Source organism: Amblyomma mixtum, chromosome 10, assembly GCF_055824585.1.
Source record: "Amblyomma mixtum isolate Tamu chromosome 10, ASM5582458v1, whole genome shotgun sequence".
Lineage (NCBI taxonomy): Eukaryota > Metazoa > Arthropoda > Arachnida > Ixodida > Ixodidae > Amblyomma > Amblyomma mixtum.
The window spans coordinates 137,479,034-137,499,226 of NC_143021.1; the positions used below are offsets into that span (position 1 = coordinate 137,479,034).

Sequence of the window (20,193 nt, forward strand, 5' to 3'; positions counted from 1 at the left end):
AAGAACAGAGTGATTTAAAATGCGTACTTACGTCCTAGCAGCACGACGTCGCCGTCATAAAATCCGCCTTCCACCGGTCAAATGTTCACCACCGGCCTCCACCGGTCAAATATTCACCACTCACGTCTTTCGGAGCGAAGTCATTCATCACTGAGACAAGGATGATAGGGTTCCACCATATTTGCACTGGACGTACGCATGAAAGGCGATGTCATCTTTGATCATGGATTGATCAAGGCAACACGAAGAAAGGCGCAAAAAATTGTATAACACAAATTCAACGCCAACGAGCGAGTGCCAGCGTGTTTTCCCAGCTACCTTCATCGCTTGACACTCAACCCAGCCGCAGGAGAGAAGTAAAAACCTGTTCCAAACAAACGCAGGAAAGGCGGGGGAGGGGGGGGGGGGGGGGGCACTTTTGCAGAAAGTCACCGCGAAGCGGCCGGGGACAGTGAACAAGCAGAATCGGAACCTCCTCGCCACTTCATGGAAGTCGCGGGGAGCGTGGTCGGGAGGGCGGCTTAAAATGTTCGGTCGTGGGTTGACAGACACAGAGGAGCCGAAGGGGAAGGAACAAAGCCCGATAGAAAAACCAGGAATGCGCAGGTTTTTTTTGTTGTGACGGACCCAGGAAAAGCAGAGAAGGCGGTGATGAGAGAAAAAAAAAGCTTTAAAAAATTTGCGTAAAGACGGGTTACTCGTGTAAGGTTTCTACAGGTGGTTTTTGTTTTTATTTTGTTCTCTCGAGCGCTGTATCTTCTAGCTAGCACGAAGCGTCGCCCTTAAGGGAACACCGCAAGCTGCCGGCTCCGTTGAATTAACCTTTTCTTGTTCGTCGATAGAAATGTTCTGGGCGATGTGTGATTAGCATGCCTTCCTGATAAAGTGAAGGGTGGGGCCGCTCGGGATGGCACTTGGACAAGTTGCGTTATCAATGGGCAATCACTTGACGAAGAAGAAGTGCAAAGAATTCCTGCACGAAAACCAAGAATTTTCTTTCTTCATCGATGCGTCGCTACAGACTGCCGCTAGCGAACATTAAAAAAGCTGCTGCAATGAACGCGACAGTGACAAACCTTTTGGAGCCTCTGGCGCAGTCACCGGAGGCTCGCCATGTTTATCAGCCAGTCGTGAAGTTCTGCACTGTGAAATCCAGAGTAATCTGCGCAGGACTTACGAAGGCTGCTTTCGGATATATACTAGCCGTGTGCCCGCACACAGCCGCCCTGACTTTGTCAGGGTGCTGCACGGGAAGCCAATATGGCGGTTGCCCTCAAATCACCAAATCATGCACAAACTGCATGTTTTGCCACTGCGAAGCTCACGCTTAGCCCTTTTCTTTTCCTAGCCCTTTCAACAAAACCGTGTATGTGTTGATTATCGCACTTATGCGCGCGCTGCCCCCCCCCCCCCCCCTTTCCCCTAAAAAATATCTGCTGGCGTACAACAGTCAATCTGCAGACCAAGCACCAAAACCGCGGCACATATCGCTCTGAATACAGGCTGGTATGTCCGGTTTGAGCTCCGTACCGGACTAGTCTGTCCGGTTTGAGCTCCGTACCGGACTGGTCTGTCCGGTTTGAGTTTCGAACCGGGAATGGACTGTCCGGTATGAGCTCCGTACCGGAGCGGTCTGTCCGGTTTGGGATCGATACCGGACCGGTATGAACCGGTATAGCCATCAAACCGGACGGGTCTCGCCGGTATGAGAGTGATACCGGACCGGTATGAAACCGATATGTTCCGGTAAAATCCGGTTTGCCGCGATACCGGATTTTTCAATAGGGAGTTGGTGTTATTGCAGGACCGTACAGACGTTTAAATTAAGGAAAAAAGGTCAGTGAGTGGCCCTGGCAGTGATATAAGGTTCCCTTTGCACCTGTTTCTTAATAAAATTATTGAAGGCGTACAACCGCTAGCAGTGTTTTTAAGTTCATTATGAAAAATCCAGGCGCTAACAAACAACGACACAGAGCGGACACAGCGTTATTAAATGTCAGCTTTTGCACCATTTTTTGGCGACTGTCTTTGGTTTCAAAGAAAATTCTCTAATGACGATAAAGGGACGTGCCATAAGGCAACGTGTTACTTGATCCCCGTCGTTAAACGTTGTGCGAAGGAGAGTGTGCCCACCGATGTACAGGCAGGACAATTAGGCTAACGTGGTGTCCATCTTTCAGGGAGCCAGAAGCAGCTCATGCGCGCTCGGGTGCACCTATATCGCTATCAAGGCTTGCGCCGGCTCTGGCGGCCGCAGCAACCGGTTTCCAAACAGCTCCGACTCGGCCATCCGGAGTGCCCCGTGCCGCCCAGACACTTTCTCCGCTGAGAGTGTCTGCATCCTTTAGAGCGTTCCAGAACGCTTCGACTGTGCGGTGCCCTCGAAGTTGATTCTGCTACTTTCATTGGCACTGCTATCTGAGATGGCTGGTGTGCCCATGAAGGAGTCAACGGACGACGTGTTCGATACGTCCGAGGATGCCCTCCCTGTTAGGCTCCAACAGATCGCCGAAGATCAGCTTGGAGAGACTCCAGAGCGGAGAAAGGAATCCCTCGCGAAACTTCTGCAGCTTTTATCAGGTGAGGTAGAAGTTCGACTGCCTAAAAATGAGTGAACGAGAGTGCAGCCGTTTTCCAGGCGGCTGTACAAAGTGCCAGAGGGAGGGTAATTTTATATTTCGTTTTTTTTTTAAACGTTATCTCACACAAGCAACTTATGCTGTCACTAGAATAACTTTTGGCGGGAAGCTTACCCACTTCGCCGGTTATTTGTTGTGTAATAAAGAGAGTTGGGGTTTGCTGCCCCAGCGGCTAGCGCCGACGAAGGAGAGGAAGAGGCGGTAGCGGCTGAGTACCTGGCGGTGTTGTGCTAGCTTGCCCAATTTGTCCTTCTTGTTTTCTGTGCCTGCTCCTGTTATAGGGTGATAGGGCGCGGGACGACGGCTTAATGTCTACCTCTTCTCCCGGCCAAGGGTTTTCCCCTTGGTCGGCCTCTCTTCCACAGGACCAGCTCCCAATCGATGTCTTTTTTCGCAGTGGAGTCACCAGCATTCCTGTGGCTTTAGTTCCAGCTGATGGAGGCGCCATTCGTTTGAATAACCCGGAAGCGGTGCAGGTGGCCCTTCAGACTACATCGCCACATTTGATGCGAATCACAGATGTGCGGCAGTTCGGCAAGGGTGGGATATTGTGCAGGTCGCCGGACAAGGATTGTGTCGCCGACCTTTTCAGGTGTACCTCCTTCGCCAACCACCCGGTGAGCGCATTTATTCCGCCTCATTTAGCATGTTCCAAGAGCTTAGTCCGAGGTGTTGACTCTCGATTGAGCCCTTCAGAAACGCTGGAGAACCTCTCGTCTGCGGGCGTCATTGCGGTCCATCGTTGCAGCAGAATGGTAGAGGGGGTGAAAATACCTACAGAGTCCGTCATAGCCACATTCGCAGGAGTAGTGTGCCCTTCAGAGATCAAAGTGTGGCCGCTAGTCTTTCGAGTTGACGCATTTAACTCTCGTCCCCTTCAGTGTCAGAACTGTTGGAGATTTGGCCACAGCGCCAAAGCGTGCAAATCGGGCTCACGGTGCTGTGCATGCGGCGAAAGCCATGCAAGAGAAGAATGCCCTGAACAGCAAGAAAAAGGTTGCCTGTGTGGTGGTGCCCACTCTGCCAACTGTCCTGATTGTCCTGCACGAGCTCAAGAAGTGCAGGTTCTAGAGATAATAGATAAACGTCGATGCACGCGACGAGAGGCCTTTGCAGCCGTCAAAGAAAGAGCCTCATGCTATTCTAGTGTGGCTGCCAAATGTCCACCTGCAATGGACGCCTCTTGGACACAAGCAATTGCCGCTGCGGTTGAAAAAGCAGTGGCGAATGCAATGGAACGTATTATGGAAACGGTATCCACGTGCATCTCACAGGTAGTAGCTACCCAGATGACTAATATGCTGCAAGCGCACGCCGCTCCGCTCTTGTCCTCTATGGTTTCGGCTGCTCCTCCACCATCTGTGGACATCAATAGCGCTCCACAGGGCCAAAGTCAGCATGAGCGACAAACGACTCCTGAAAAATCTCTCCCGAACAGCGTTAAGGACGCATCCTCTGATGAATGTGTTGAGATGGAATTCGATACCCGCGCCCAAAAACGAAGTGGGTCTCCTTTGAGTATCCCGGATCCATCTTGTCACCAGTCCAAGTCCCAGAAAAGTCATGCAAATCAAAATCCTAAGACCAGGATTCTCGAAGCGGCAGTTGCCGCTGCAGCTCTCCCGCCAAGATAGGGTCGTTAAGTGTTCTCCAATGGAATTGCCGATCTATATCCTCAGCTTCAACAGATTTAATATGCCTATGTACTCAACTTCAACCGGATGTAATTGCGTTACAGGAAACATGGCTTACTTCAGATATTAATTATCATCTCAAACATTACCGTTCGTTCCGGCTAGAGAGGTCTTCACGAGGGGGAGGGTTGTTGCTGCTAATTTCCTTAAAGTTTTGTCACAGGGCCTTCATTTCTTTTCAGTATGCGGACAGTCAGTGCGAAATACTTGCGGTTGATCTCAATATCCCAGGTCAACAGCCCTTTACTGTAGCTAACGCATATTTCCCTTCAGGTGTGCATGACACTCTGCCCCTTGACTCATTGATGTCTAGCAGCAGATCTCAGGTTTTATTAGTTGGGGATTTTAATTCGCACCACGTGACGTGGGGGTTTAAAACAGATTGTTTCGGCTCTAGACTATTTGATTGGATTTGCGACAACAACATAGTCTGCAACAATTCAGGCATGCCTACATTTGTACGTGGTATATGCCGCTCTGTTTTAGACTTAACTTTTTCCTCCCCAGGAGTCTCTGTCTCGTCTTGGGCGCCTGTTGACTGCGCGACTAACAGTGATCATCTACCGATCAGTTTCAGGGTTGCGTGTAACTTAACTCTTCCCGAACGACAACAGCGCACCTTCATAAATTATGTTCGCTTTAAAGACACTCTCAAATCAGCTCTCACAATCGATTCGGACCGAAACACCACTACGAGTTCCGAATGTAAAGCTACACATATATGCACAGTGTTGGAACGCGCAAGGCAAAAGTCTGAATTCATAGTCACAGGATCCAAGGATGCAATCACCAATAATTGGTGGAATGCAGAGTGCACGCGTGCCTATAGACGGCGGAAAGCAGCCTGGAAGAAACTCCTCCTAAATCAATGCCCTAAAAATTGGTTGGATTATAAGTATGTCGCAGCAACATTTAAGCGCACTATCTCCCGCGCGAAGGAGGAGTATATTACAAGTCATTCTGATTTTCTTTCTCAGTCAGGGAATAAACGGGCCCTGTTTAATTTTATGAGGAGAAGGAAAGTGATTCCACCGGCTGTCAATATTGAATCCCTCGTTCAATCCCCTGCTGACATCGCTAAGGCCTTAGAGGGAATTGCGGGTGGCCTAGAACGTCGATTCACATCTGCACTTCATTATCCACCTACATTCTCATGCATCTCCAGTGATTTCATTGAGGTCACTATGCCTGAGCTTTCGCAAATTGTTTTGCGCCTATCTCCAGCGGCTCCTGGCCCCGATAAGGTCACTACATCTATGATTAAAATTTTGTTTACCGAATCTCCTGAAGATCTATTGGCTTTGGTTAACCATTCCCTTAAATGTCCATGGATACCCCATGAGTGGCGTCTTGCGGAAATAGTTCCAATACTTAAAAAACAAGGGGAGGGTTTCACTTCTGACAACATACGCCCGATTTCATTAACATCGAATTTAGTGAAATTGGTGGAACGGGTCCTGCTTCGTCGTATCATGTATTTCATTTCTGCAAATGATATCTTGAATCCTTGTCAAATTGGTTTCAGGCCGGGCTGTTCGATTTGGTGTGCTCATACTGACCTTGAGAGCCGTATTAAATTAGCTCGCAGCACTAAACAGTTTGCCGCGCTTGTCACACTGGATATCAGTAAAGCCTACGACAGCGTCGAGTACTCGATGCTGTTACACAGATTACAGGTCCTTAATTTCCCAAACTATTTCGTAGCCTGGATCTTTGCTTTCCTGGAAAACAGAGAATTTTATTGCTGCCGAAATGGTGTTTCTTCAAAGAAATTCCGACAGACAAGAGGTGTTCCCTCAAGGCTCAGTTCTTTCCCCTGTTCTTTTTAACATCTTTCTAAGCTCCATTCCATGCATCCATAATGTGTCAACTTACGTGTACGCTGACGACATCGCATTTTTTGCTTCTGCAAAAGATATTCACTCTCTGTATCAGATCTTGCAGGATTACCTCAATATTCTTGAAAACTGGTTAGGAAGTATTCATCTGTCCCTCAATGTGAACAAATGCGCCTTGTTGGTCTTCCCGGTTTCTCATCCTGTACATATCTGCGTTTCTTATAGAAATCATATAATTCCTCAGGTTCAAACAGTGAAGTATCTTGGAGTGATCTATGACTCTACTATGTCCTGGCGGCCTCACATTGAGCAAGTTTCTGTAAAAGGAGTTCGGGCCATTGGCATCCTGCGTCGTCTTTGCAGCGCTAGGTCAGGAATGAGAAGGCACACACTTCTGCTGATCTATAAAATGTATGTCCGCCCAATTTTGGAGTTCGGATGTGTTTTATTCTCAGGAGCTCCTGCCTATAAACTTCGACCGCTTGTGCACTTGGAGCGTGAGGCGTTGCGCCTCTGCTTGGGACTTCCGAAGTATGTAGCTAATGTTGTCCTGCACCTTGAGGCGCGAATTCCATCTTTATTAGCCAGATTTCGCCTTTTAACAGTGCAAACCTTTTTAAATTTGTGCGACTCTCCTCTCCACACATCCAATGTAATATTTCTTAGTCAGCCCGCAGTCTTTTTAAATGCCACCTGGTCTCGTTTGCATACTCCGCAGATATGTTTCGTGCAGTCTCTCCTCGATCCCTTAAACATTAAGCTCACAGATATCCATCCTCTGCATAACTTCTCACCTTCAGTCGAGATTGCATTTGATAACATTTTCCCATCGAATGCCAAGCTCCAGCCCTTTCCTCTCCTTCTCGGTTTGTTACAGGACCACCTAAGATCCTTTCCTTTTCATATTCTCATTGCTACCGATGCCTCGCAGGATCGTGAAAAGGCAGGTGTGGGCATTTTTTCTCCTGCATTGGGATGGTCCTTTTCTCTCCGTCTCCCTGACTTCACTCCAATTTATCTGGCCGAATTATTAGCTGTCATTCTAGCTTTACGTAAATTAGATCCTGCCGTTTCCAAAGTCATGGTTATGACGGACTCTCTATTTGCTTTTCATTATCATCTCCCTCTGAGTCTCGGGCATTACGCCTCTTTAAGCAGCTGATCCCGCTTCATCTAAATTCGGTGAGGTTGCTTTGGGTACCGGGTCACGTGGGCATTCAGTTAAATGAGGTTGCTGATTCATTAGCAAGGGCCTCTCTCTGTGGCCCAATAATTGCGGTCCTGCCAACCTGCGCATATACAGCTGCGGTGAGGTTTCGCAGTTACACAATATTTCAGGAATTTTCAGCCTCGGCGCTTACTTCATCCCCCGAATACAAGCATCTTCTGCACCCTTGGAGCAGCAAAGACTGGAGTTCGCGCAGACTGGAGGTCTCTTTCACGCGTTTGCGATGCCGAGTTCCTCTGCTAAATTTCTACCTTCACAGATCTGGTCTGGCGGTTTCTCCACTGTGCCCATTTTGTTCCGAGCCTGAGACAGTGGATCACTTCCTGCTGTTCTGCCGCCGATTCTCTTCTTTGAGGAGGCGCCTATTAGAAATTCCGTTTCATCAGCTGGGTCTGCCTGTGTCCACTGAGGTTGTTCTTTCCTTTGGCGCTACTTCGCTTGGACGAAGCAACAGGAGTGCGCGCTGTGCAGTTCAAAAATTTGTTTTAGAAACACAGCGACTCCCATGCTAATTTTTTTTTACTTTATTTATTTATTTATTTATTTTTTTCCCCTTTTTGTTTTCATTTTTCTGATTATCAAACTTTTAATTTATTATTATTCTTTTTTATTTTTTCTGCCTCTCTTTCAGTCAATACAAAATTGAACCATTCCAGATGTTGTATTCAAATCTGCACATTATGCCGTCCTCCCATCTTCGATCTCCCAGCTAACAGGACCCCTTTCGTTGCGTCGTCCAATCTGTCAGCCTATACCCTATTAATTCTCCTTTTCCTCTAAAGCTCCTAATCATTCCAACAGTTCGCCGCCTGTGTCTTGGCCACTCCCCCGTAGTGGGTATGTGCCATTCTACTCGAGGCCAACCAACCAACCAATCGGTTCCGCCATCATTCCAACAGTTCACCGCCTGTGTCTTGGCCACTCCCCCGTAGTGGGTATGTGCCATTCTTCTTGAGGCCAACCAACCAACCAACCAACGACGAAGCTCTGGTAAATTTCTAACTGCACAGATCTGGTTTGGCGTTATCTCCCCTCTGTGCATTTTGCCATGAGCCTGAATCGATCAATCATTTTTGGCTACATTTTCGTCGTTTCACCTCTTTGAGAAGAAGACTTTTGGAGTTGCCCTTACAGCAACTTGGCCTTAGTTTGAGCAGCACACACTTGCTGTCATTTGGTGCCACCACGCTTGGGTTCAGGCACAGGTCTGTTTGTGACGCTGTTCAAAATTTCTTGCGGGAATCTCATCGACTGCCTTGCTAAAGCTTTCAGTATTTCCTTTTTATGCTTCATTATTTTTCGAATTATTCTCTCTTTTCTCTCTCTCACTCTCTCTCTAATCCAAACTCCTATATATATATATATATATTTATGATTATTATTATTATTTAAAATTATCATTATTTTTTCTTTTTTTTTTCATCCTCTCCCTGCCCTTCTTATGGTAGGCTCCCCCGGTGTTCCTCTCCCGTGTGCTTCCCCTTTTCCTTTATTACGTACAGGTGAACACCAACCTTTACCTCCCGATTCTTGGCCTATCCCCCAGTGTGCGTATGTGCCATTCTGTAAAAGGCTACAACAAGAACAACAACTGCGCGCTTGCGAACGCTGGCCTGCTGAGCAGCACCGCTTGAACAAAGACCGGCCGTCCACACTAATTGTGCGAGTCGTCTCATTACACTTGGTGGAGGTGCTGCCTGCTCTTTCCTTGCTACGCCACGAAGCCCAGGCTACCAGGCTCTACCACGACGACCGACTCCTCGGCCCAGCCCGTTACCACCGCTGTCATCTGTTCCGGTGCCGTCCGTCAGCGCGACCCTACGATCTTCAGCGGCACGGACGATGCCGACGTAGAAGATTGGTTGGCTTCCTGAGAACGCGTGAGTGCTTGCAACAAGTAGGATGACGTCGTTAAGCTCACGAACGTCATCTTCTACTTGACCGATGTCGCCAACTTGTAGTTCCGCAACCACGAAGCGGATTTTACTACCTGGGCGGCTCTAAAAACCAGCCTGATTGATTTCTTTGGCCACTCCGCTGTCCGAAAACTTCGTGCCGAACAACGTTTGCGCAGTCGTGCCCAGCAGAATGGTAAGAATTTCACCAGCTACATCGAGGAGGTATTTCACTTGTGTAAGCGGCTCAATCCATCTATGAGCGAAACCGATAAAATACGACACATTCTGAAAGGCATTGCGGACGACGCATTTCAAATGCTTGTGTCAAAAAATCCTCCAGCCGTCTCCGACGTAGTCTCTTTGTGCCAAAGCTACGACGAGCTTCGCAAACAGCGTCATGTCACCCGGCTTGCCATTTGCCCGGACGACAGCCTTTGCAGCTTGGCGGTAGGCGGTCCTGCCCACGATCAGCCGACACTTCTTCAGCACATCAAGCAGTTTCTGCGGGAGGAGGTCGCTCGTCAATTATCGCTAGTTACCTGTCAACCCGCCCCAACGCCATCGCTGTCGCCATCTATTCAGCTGTCATCCAGGAGCAGGTAGCTGAGGTCCTGCCGCCCACTAATCCACCCCCTCTTGTCACTGCACCACTGACATATGCAGAAGCAGTCGCCCGGCCACGACCTCAGCCAGTTGTGCATGCTTATTCGCCACCTGTCACCGTGTACCCTCAGCGGCAGCTCGCCCCTGCACTGCCACTCACTCACCATCATCTGCCTCGAACCGGTCCCCGCCCTATGAATCCGTGGCGTACCAAAGATAACCGCCCGATCTGCTATGCCTGCGGTCTCGCTGGTCATGTGGCCCGCTGGTGCAGCACGCGCGGACCCGGTTCTCACGACTACGGGCGCCCGCCGACGTACGACGTTCCGTTGCCTTCCGTACCTGTCTCTTCTGCTCTGCCTCCTCAGAATCCCTCCCCGTCTAGTTCCGACTCCTACAACCGAACCCATCGGTCGCCGTCTCGTCGACGCCGTTCTTTCTCTCCTATGCGGCTCCGGTCACCACCCCTCCAAGCGGAAAACTAGGCGCCGCAATTCCGGAGACAAGAACTGCGCCGTCAACGACCGTCTCAAGCCCTATCACCGCTCCTATGAATGTTAGTGTAGTGATCGTTGAAGGTGTTACTGTTCACGCGCTCAGTGACACTGGTGCTGCCGTGTCCATCATTAGTCGCAACTTGTGCCGCAGACTAAAAAAATTGATGACACCGCTTTCGGACCTTTCGCTTCGCACCGCCAGCGCTGACCCCATTCGCCCTCTGGCAGCGTGCACTGCCTGCCTCGTAATCCATGGCCTCTCCTACACCATTGAGTTCTTCGTTCTCACCCGCTCCTCTCATGACATCATCCTCGGGTGGGACTTTCTGTCCGCGCATCACGCCATCATTGACTGTGGACGTGCCGAAATTAACTTGTCGCCGCTGTGTGGTGCTCTTCTGGACGCCTCCCCTGTTACCGCCACGCCTATTCTCGCCGCTGACGACGTCGACGTGCCAGCTTTCTCATCTGTTCTCGTGCCGCTGACTTGTGCTGCCCTCTCTGACGCTGCTGTCCTTTGTTCACCGCCGCCGCGGTGGCTTAGTGGTTATGGTGCTCGGCTGCTGACCCGAAAGACGCGGGTTCGATCCCGGCCGCGGCGGTTGAATTTCTTTGGAGGAGAAATTCTAGAGACCCGTGTACTGTGCGATGTCAGTGCACGTTAAAGAACCCCAGGTGGTCGAAATTTCCGGAGCCTCCACTACGGCGTCTCTCATAGCCTTAGTCGCTTTGGGACGTTAATCCCCATAAACTAAACCAAACCTTTGTTCACCCTCTCCTCTTTGTGCGCACCGAAAATCCGTCATGCTGCCTCATGCCATGCTCGCACTTTCTGGTGGTTGTGGTGCCCTGTACGTCGCGAACCCGTTGCCTTTCCCCACCACTTTACTTCGGGGAGAATCGCTTGGCACAGTTGATGTCATCGATCTCGACGACGCTTCTCCTGTCCTTGATGAGCCTGCCGCCCATGACATGAACACCCTCACTCCTCCTGCCGACATCGCCGACCCGTCCTCCCCGGCTATGTTTTCCCATTCTGTCGATGCCGCTCTACCACCTCACCACCGCGACCAGATCATCGCTTTGCTGCAGCACTTCCGCGCATCCTTCGACTCCCCTCAAGCACCGTTGGGTCGTGCAGCAGCCGTTCGCCACTATATCGACACTGGCACCCATGGACCCTTGCGCCAAGACCCCTACCGCGTCTCCTCCGCCGAGCGCCGCATCATTGATGAACAGGTGAACGACATGCTACACCGCGGCGTGATCCAGTCCTCTCACAGCCCGTGGGCTTCTCCGGTCGTGCTCGTGAAGAAAAAGGACGGCTCCATTAGATTATGCGTAGACTTCCGCCGGCTAAACAAAATTACTCGGAAGGTCGTCTACCACCTGCCTCGTATAGATGACGCGCTGGATTGCCTGCAGGGAGCGGAGTACTTTTCTTCATTGGATTTGCGCTCTGGGTACTGGCAGGTGCCGATGGGCGAAGTCGATCGCCCGAAAACGGCTTTCATCACACCTGATGGGCTGTATGAATTTAATGTGATGCCCTTCGGTCTCTGCAACGCGCCTGCCCCTTTTGAGCGTATGATGGACAACATCCTCCGTGGGCTTAAATGGCAGACACGCCTCTGCTACTTGGACGATGTTGTCGTCTTCTACCAGAATTTTTCGTCTGATCTTCTGCGCCTAGAGAGTGTTTTTCGCTGTCTCAGTGACGCTGGCCTGCAGCTGAACTTCAAACAAGTGTCACTTTGGCGCCCGACAGCTGACTATTCTAGGCCACGTCGTGTCCAAGGATGGTGTACTCCCGGACCCTGGCAAGCTCCGCGCAGTTGCTGCCTTCCCGAAGCCCACTTCCCTTAAAGAACTCAGAAGCTTTCTTGGACTCTGCTCCTACTTTCGCGAGTTCATCAAGAATTTTGCTGCCGTTATCGCCCCGCTGACGCAACTTCTCGCTGGTAGCCAAGACTTGTCGGCTTGGTCCCCTGCATGCGACGAAGCTTTTGCAACGCTGCGCCAGCTTCTCACCTCTCCTCCGATCTTGCGCCATTTCGACCCTTCCGCGCCTACAAAACTCCACACGGACGCCAGCGGCATTGGTCTCGGTGCCGTTCTAGCTCAGCGAAAGCCTGGTTTCAATGAGTACGTCGTTTCTTACGCCAGCCGTACACTCACAAAAGCGGAGACTAATTATTCCGTCAAAGAAAAAGAATGTTTGGTGATTATTTGGGCAATCACAAAATTGCTTCCTTAGTTATATGGCCGCCCGTTCGATGTCATTACAGATCGCCATGCCCTTTGCTGGCTGTCTTCACTCAAAGATCCATCTGGCCGCCTCGCTCGTTGGGCTCTCCGTTTGCAAGATTACGACATTCGGGTCATTTATCGTTCCGGTCGTAAACACCCCGATGCCGACGCTCTGTCGCGCTCCCCTGTGACCTCTGATTCTGACCCGCCATCTATCCCGGCCTCACACCTTCTCTTGACAACATTGATATGGCTTCTGAACAGCGCAAGGATCCTTGGATTACTTCTCTTCTGGATTTATTAGCCAACCGCTCAGCGCGCATCCCTTCTAGAGCGCTCCGTCGTCAAGCTCATCGCTTTGTCGGGCGTGACCAGCTGCTGTACCGTAGGAACTACCTCCCCGATGGTCGCAATTGGCTGCTCGTCATTCCTAGGCATCTCCGCTCCGCCATTTGTGCCAGTTATCACGACGACCCGCAAAGCGCTCGTGCCGGTCTGCTGAAAACTTTACCCGCCTACGCCTTCGGTATTATTGGCGGGGCATGTACCGTTTTGTCCGCCAGTACATACGCTCTTGCCTGGAATGTCAGCGTCGCAAGAACCCACCACCGCACTCACCTGCTCCTCTGAAACCTTTACTGTGCCCCGTCCGGCCATTTGACCGTGTTGGAATTGACCTTTATGGGCCTCTTCCCTTCACTGCCGCCGGCCACCGCTGGATCATCGTCGCCATTGATCATCTAACGCGCTATGCGGAAACTGCACCGTTACCAGCTGCGACTGCCTCTGAAGCAGCCCGTTTCATACTTCAGAACATCATTCTTCGTCACGGCGCGCCTAAAGAATTGCTCAGCGATCGGGGTCGCGTCTTCTTGTGCGGCGTCGTGGAAGCCCTCCTTCGGGAGTGTCATATTGTTCACCGCACCACGTCTTCGTAACATCCGCAGACGAAGGGCATGACCGAGCGCTTTAACCGGACCCTCGGCGATATGATGGCCAAGTACATTTCTGCCGATTACTCAGACTGGGACTGCGTTCTACCTTTCGTTACCTACGCTTACAATTCTGCAACGCAAGCCACTACTGGTTTTTCCCCGTATTTTCTTCTCTATGGCCGCGAGCCTTCCTCCATCATAGACACCATACTCCCTTACTGCCCTGATTTGTCCGAATTTACCACCGTCTCTCAAGCCGCTGCGCACGCCGAAGAATGCCGTCAACTGGCCCGTTCCTTTACTTCTCATGACCAGCACCGTCAGAAAAGCGCCCGCGCCGCTTCCCCCGGTCTGCCGCCGTCTTATGTTCCTCAATCCTTGGTTTGGCTTTGGGTGCCCTCCTCCGGCTCGGGGCAGTCTACAAAACTGCTGAGCAAATACCAAGGCCCCTATCTCGTCGTTCAGCAGACATCCCCAGTTAACTATCTGATCGAGCCCATCACGCCTTCGTCTGATAATCGCCGCCACGGCCGTGAAATTGTGCACCTAAACCGCCTGAAGCCCTACTACGACCCAGCTATTGTCTCGAGCCCTTAGGCCGCCAGGATGGCGCCTTTTCACCCCGAGAGTATTGTATTAAACAGAGTTTGGGTTTGCTGCCCCAGCGGCTTGCGCCGACGAAGGCTAATAATGCTAATGCTAATAACTTTCTAGTCATCACACTGGTCTGCACGCAGTCTGTGTCTGTAAAAGCGGTCAGAAAGCCACATGGAGTGCCCAGGCAAGGAATCTTTCATTAAAAAAATTACAGATTGTAGGGTTAGGATGTAAGAGCGGATGTTTTACTGAGAACAAAATTTTAACCCGCTCTATTGCAGAGGAGGATGATCTCAGTTCCCGGAAGGATGCGCAGTTTCTTCTGCGTTTTCTACGCGTGCGGAAATACAACGTTGAAGCAGCCCTGCGCGCCGTGAAAAACTACTACAAAAAAGACTACAAGATCCGGAAAACCAGCGGTCCGGTTTTGCAGGACTTTCTGCCCCCCAAAGTGTCTCCGGCCACGCAAAAACTCATAATGGTCATGCAACAAAAGAACGTACATGGACGCCGTATCTTCCTGTTCAAACCCGGTGGGTTATGTTTCCGAAGCAACCTGACATCATATTGCAGAGAATTGTTCGAGCATATATCCAGACCATGTTTATGTAGGTAAAATGCTTAGTAGTTTCCACCTAGTGAAAGCGTTGGCAACCCAGTGCCCAGCTGATATCATGCCAAAATCCCGGAAACAAAGCAAAAAGTGAGATGTTGCCGTCTCATACTGCGATCTTCAAGTGCGCTAGCATTTGTACGCAACAGTAAAATAAAATATGGAGTAAACAAAGTTACAAGATATGCCTATCTTATGACATGTGCAGCCAAGGTATATTTCCTGCATGACGCGGATGTACACGTATACAGGTCCGCGGGCGCACCTGACGCAAAGGTCTTCCACAACAGTGCTATCTATGTGAACGTCATGCTCTTGCATGACGCTCGTGCATATTGTGTTTTTTATTTGTATCTGTGATTACGCCTGCTTGGAGTTAAGCGACCCCGCAGTATTAAATAAATAAATAAACAAATAAATAAATAAATACATAATGGTTAATAAAAGAGAACGCGAGTCTTTAGCTCTACGTGTCACCTGAGTTGTGGCAGTCACTCTGAAGGCTACGGTGCGTAGCAAAAAATATTCTTGCTGCGTAAATACCCGAGGTATAATTATATGTATTACTGTGCTGACCTCCAGAGGGCTTCGAAAAAGAACGCTTATGGCGTGTTTGAAAAGAATGGCGGAAAGCCTGCTAAAAGATGCATCTTTTTTGGATGCCATTTCTGGTGTCTCCGTTAAAAAATGGGTTGTGTTTAGGATTCGAGCTGTTATAGTTATTACGCTCAGTGCTTGATGTCGCATTCATAGAGAAATTGTTCTAGACTAAAGCGCATGCTTCATGCCTATTAAACAGAGTTTTATAATATTACTCGAGCCGGTACAGCAGGTAATTATTTGATACCACCAAAAAACAGGCCGTTGACCCATTCTGGGGCGGAAATATTCAGACCCCTGAGGCGAAAGACTGTCATTTCAATAAGAGTCATCGCAAATGTTCACGAGAAACTTATGCTGGCATCATGTCTCGAGAGCGGTCGGCTCTTTTTTCGCAGCCTCCAATTCGCAGTTATTTTTCTGCCTCGAGAACGAAATGAATCCTAAAATCACGAATAACTTTAAAGAGGTGCCGGTGATGCAGTAAAAAAATATGAATACACATGAAATATTTTACACCTACGAACTGACGCGTAGACTCCTTTCGAAACCGTCGCATTTTCTCCCTTTTCTCAGTTTCTTGGAATCTCGATGAATCTTCTTACCTCAATGTTCACCGGGCCATCATGCTGTGCATGGAACACTTTTTGGCTAAGGATCCAACGACTCAAACGTTGGGTATGGTTATCCTGTATGGCTACGGAGGCTTCACACCCGACAAAGTGCTCGCCATTAATTTGGGCTTGATCAGGCGGGGCTTCAAATATTTACAGGTAAGTAGACGCGCCGAGATCCCGCGAAGACTTCAACTTTTAATAGATGGAAACAACCAAAGGGAGCACTTTTCTTGATTGCCCTCAAATATTAACTGGACATCGCTTACTTCCGTGTTATAGGGGGATATATGCAAAAGAATGAAAGCAAAAGCAATTCTTCCGTGTGTCCCGGCTGGCATTCCGCGATCCGGTGAGAGGGCTTCACACGATGGAAAGGTCTCGCTGGCGACGTAGAAGTGATTTACGATATCGCGTGCCAAGTCTATGGCCGCGAATCTCTGGAATTCTATTTGTTCATCAATGCTTTTTTCTAGTTCAGTGTTTGTAGTAGTTATTTTCTATTCGCCACACATAGGAAGTACATCCCACTATAGACCCGCCGCGCTGGCTCCGTGGTTATGGCGCTCGGCTACTGACTCAAAAGACGCGGGCTCAATCCTGACCGTGGCGGTCGAATTTTGATCGAGGTGAAATTCTAGAGGCCCGTGTACACTGCGATTCAGTGCACGTTAAAGGACTCCAGGTGGTAAAATTTCCGGAGCCCTTCACTATGGTGTCCCTCATAGGCTCAGTCGCTTTGGGATGTTAAACTCCCACAAACCATATCCCAATATGGCTCCTAGTCAACAAGACTAGGAGCTATATTTCGCAACCAATACTATCGCGTCCAGCTTTGAAAGGTGTGCTAATTAGGATTCTGATATAAACGAAGTCATCAAGTTTGAGCGCCGGTAGTGAAACGAGCAGCGGCAAGTAAAAAAAACTCGAAGCAACAATTTCTGGATCAGTGAGGGAAAGATAGCATTACTGGTTGAAATCTTGGGAAACCCAATACATTCCGCCTTAGATTGCTTTAGCGAGTACTTCAGTTAGCTCATTGAATGACAGTGTTTTATATGATCAAAACGACTGTATTTAAAACAGCGTAGTTAAAAACTTTATCTGCAGGCAAAAGAAAGCCTACGTGCTCCACAGAGAGAGGAACATCTTGTTGCCTTTCTGAACAATAATTTGCATATTATGGGGCTAATTTCATGATAGGCGTAGAGCACAAGAAACATATCGAATTCATTTCAACGCCTTCAGTTCCTTCCTATAGATTGTGTAACTCACTGCTCATTCTAAAGTATTAAGAGAGCAATGTTTCCAGGAGGAAGTGCATCCATTAACGCTTCCGGAACAGGACCTTCCATGCTAAAAGTACGTTCGTAGTCACAGTCATGCTTTTTATTGACACCTAATTCATATTGAAGCAGCCGAACCCCTTTAAAAATGTCAGTGCTTCTCTCCACATCAGAATTCTTCCCTCGGTCGGATGCAAATCTGAATTGATGGTAGGAGAACTTAACCAAAGGTAGGACAAAAGTTGTAATCTATCATCCTCTGTTTGTCTCTATGTTAATTATTTTCCTTTGGCTTCACGCTACAACTACGCAAACTAATATTCAGGCTTTAATGTTACAAAAATGCAGTGAGAGCAATAGCAGGTACTACATATTTAGGCACTGCAAGTATTTAATTTTACAATGCAGCAATATGGATGCAATGGTCATCCATCAGTATCGTGTGATTCAGCTGTATAAATTTCAAGTACACAGCGACACTAAATTTTAAAGGACCCTGCTAATACACGGGAAAATAGCACTCTTCATAATGCAAGACACAACGAATACTGGTATGTATTTCTGTCACCGCAGCGAACTTAACAATGGAGTCGCTAGAGTCTCGCGCCCTCTCCAGCTTCACTCCGCGCCTAAAGATCTTCCTTTGGTATGTGGACGACTGTTTTTGTGTCATTAAGGAATCGGCGGTGAGCGCATTCCTTCTGCATCTGAACAGCATAGAACCAGCCATACAGTTCACGAGAGAGGAAGAGGTCGACGGCCGGCTACCATTCCTGGACACGCTGGTAAAACGCGACAAATCTGGATTTAGCTGTACTGTATTCAGAAAGGACACGCACACAGGCAGATACCTGAACTTCCGTTCAGTGCACCCGATTTGTCAAAAGAAGTCCGTGGTTGCTTCTCTTGTACGCCGGGCAGAAAAAGTCTGCTCAACCCCGAAGCCGCGAGAGGCTGAATTGGCGACCACACGACGTGACCTGTTATACTCGGGCTATGCCAGTTCGTTTATTGGGACCATTGAAAATCGCTTGGCGCATCCAGCACCGGAACAACCCCGGCGACAGGAAAGAATGAAAAGGGTCGCAATACCCTATGTACCCGGCATAAGCGGGAGCCTGTCCCGCATATTCCGGTCCTGTGAGGTCGACATCGCCCACGTTCCTACGCGCAAGCTTAGACACGCGGTAGTGAAAGTGAAAGATAAGCTGGAAAGAGACAAGTTCTCTGGCGTTGTCTACAGGATCCCTTGCGCTGGCTGTGACCAAGCGTACATAGGTGAAACGGGCGGCTTCCGCAAACGATTGCAACAGCACAACAATGATGTAAACAAGCGGCACGTGGCGAAAAGCGCACTAGCAGAACATGCTGTTTCCACGGGTCATGCCATCGACTGAGATGGCGCGAGGATAATTTGAAAAGAAAAGAACAAGCCGACAAGGTTTTCCCCGGAATCCATCCATATCCAATACACGTCACAGACGCTAAACCGTAACGAAGGAAATCTATCCCCGATCTACACGCGCTGCTTACGTCACACCATGAAGCATTTAAAATGAACCCTCACTTCGTTCTCCCTTTCATTTTGTAGCGGAGCCGAAACGTCTCTTTTTGTTTTTGTTAGAGTTTAACGATTGGTCGGCGCTTGTTATTTCCCACGATGGTATGTATTCATATGAGTATATGCATACTAGGTCTGAGTTAATTGCTTACAAAGTAAGCGCTATTTTAGACTTCAGTCAACCAAAAACCCCGGCTGGCTTTGTAAGAAATGCACGAAAATAGACCGCTTTAATTTTTAAATTCAAGTGAAAGAGTAATACGCAGAAGATAACCAACCTCTATATAGTATTCCTAATTCTCAATAAGCCGTTGACTCGTCGAAGCTAGGCAGACATGCATGCATACTATTATGCGGGCATAGAAGGGACATATTTAAATGTAGTGTTTTTAACTGAACGGTAGCACAGAGACCATAATTCTTCAAAGTGAAATGGATAAAATACCGTTAAGAAAGGGCGTCCGCCAATAACACAATTCGTGATATTTATTAATGACTTCAGCGCCAAGTCCATGACTGGAAGCTTGGTTCCCTTAATGCTTTCTGCACACACGTGAGTGCGAACTCAGAACTTGTCTTTTTTGCCCTGTTATCAGCGTAAATAAATACGATTGTCACCGCCTATTATCCTTTAGGTTCAAAGCTTCTACCAAGATACGTTGCGTATGCCTGCAATGTAGGGAGTAATAAATCTCTTTGGGAGAAGAATAAAAAACATTCCGCTGTTACAGTCACAATAAATGTTAAAATTGTGCTAGGAGGAACTCGTACATGGGGAAAAAAAGTCTGACTCGATCCGTGTCGCTTTAAGCGGCATAAATTATTTATAGAACAGTCTTCTCCTGCACAAAGAGCAGTGACGTCATCCAAGCTGGGGCGTGAGATTGACGCTTCCCCTTTTGGCTCTTGTAATATTGCAGCTCGCGCCCAAAATTACGCTTCCCGAAAACATGAGGCCTATTCCTCTTGTGTCACGCTTGCCAACAAAGCAACGCAAGATTGCTCAATATCAGGATAACAAGCGTAGCCCCCGACAGCGCAGGTGCACGAATGCACGAAAAAATTTCATTATAACGCGCAAAGAACTAGTTACAGGAGACCTGTTCAGTTCTGACGTTCTTCGCGCAAATGAGCGAGGCATGTTTATCAGGCTTGATAACGATACTCTGTGCATTTTACATTTTCTCCGTTCATGGCAGTGCTCCACTTTAGATAAGTACGCTCCTTCCTTCAAAAGATAACTTCCGATTCATCTATAAAAGAAGGACAAAGGGTGTTTGCACCATTATGTTAGGATAGTGGGCCCGGGAAAGGGGTTCGAGTGCGTCTGGAAATTGCAC

At 48.8% G+C, this 20,193-nt stretch overlaps 1 protein-coding gene across 1 annotated transcript in view; it reads left to right on the forward strand.

The window, feature by feature from the left end:
• Window positions 1-2,210: 2,210 nt before the first annotated feature.
• Window positions 2,211-20,193, forward strand: part of LOC149327062 (retinaldehyde-binding protein 1-like) — a 210,171-nt gene continuing 192,188 nt past the window's right edge. Inside the window, exons 1-2 of the mRNA XM_089564773.1 lie at window positions 2,211-2,580; window positions 14,461-14,712. Coding sequence (XP_089420899.1) covers window positions 2,424-2,580; window positions 14,461-14,712 — 409 coding nt within the window. The 5' untranslated portion in view covers window positions 2,211-2,423. The remainder of the gene's footprint in view (window positions 2,581-14,460; window positions 14,713-20,193) is intronic.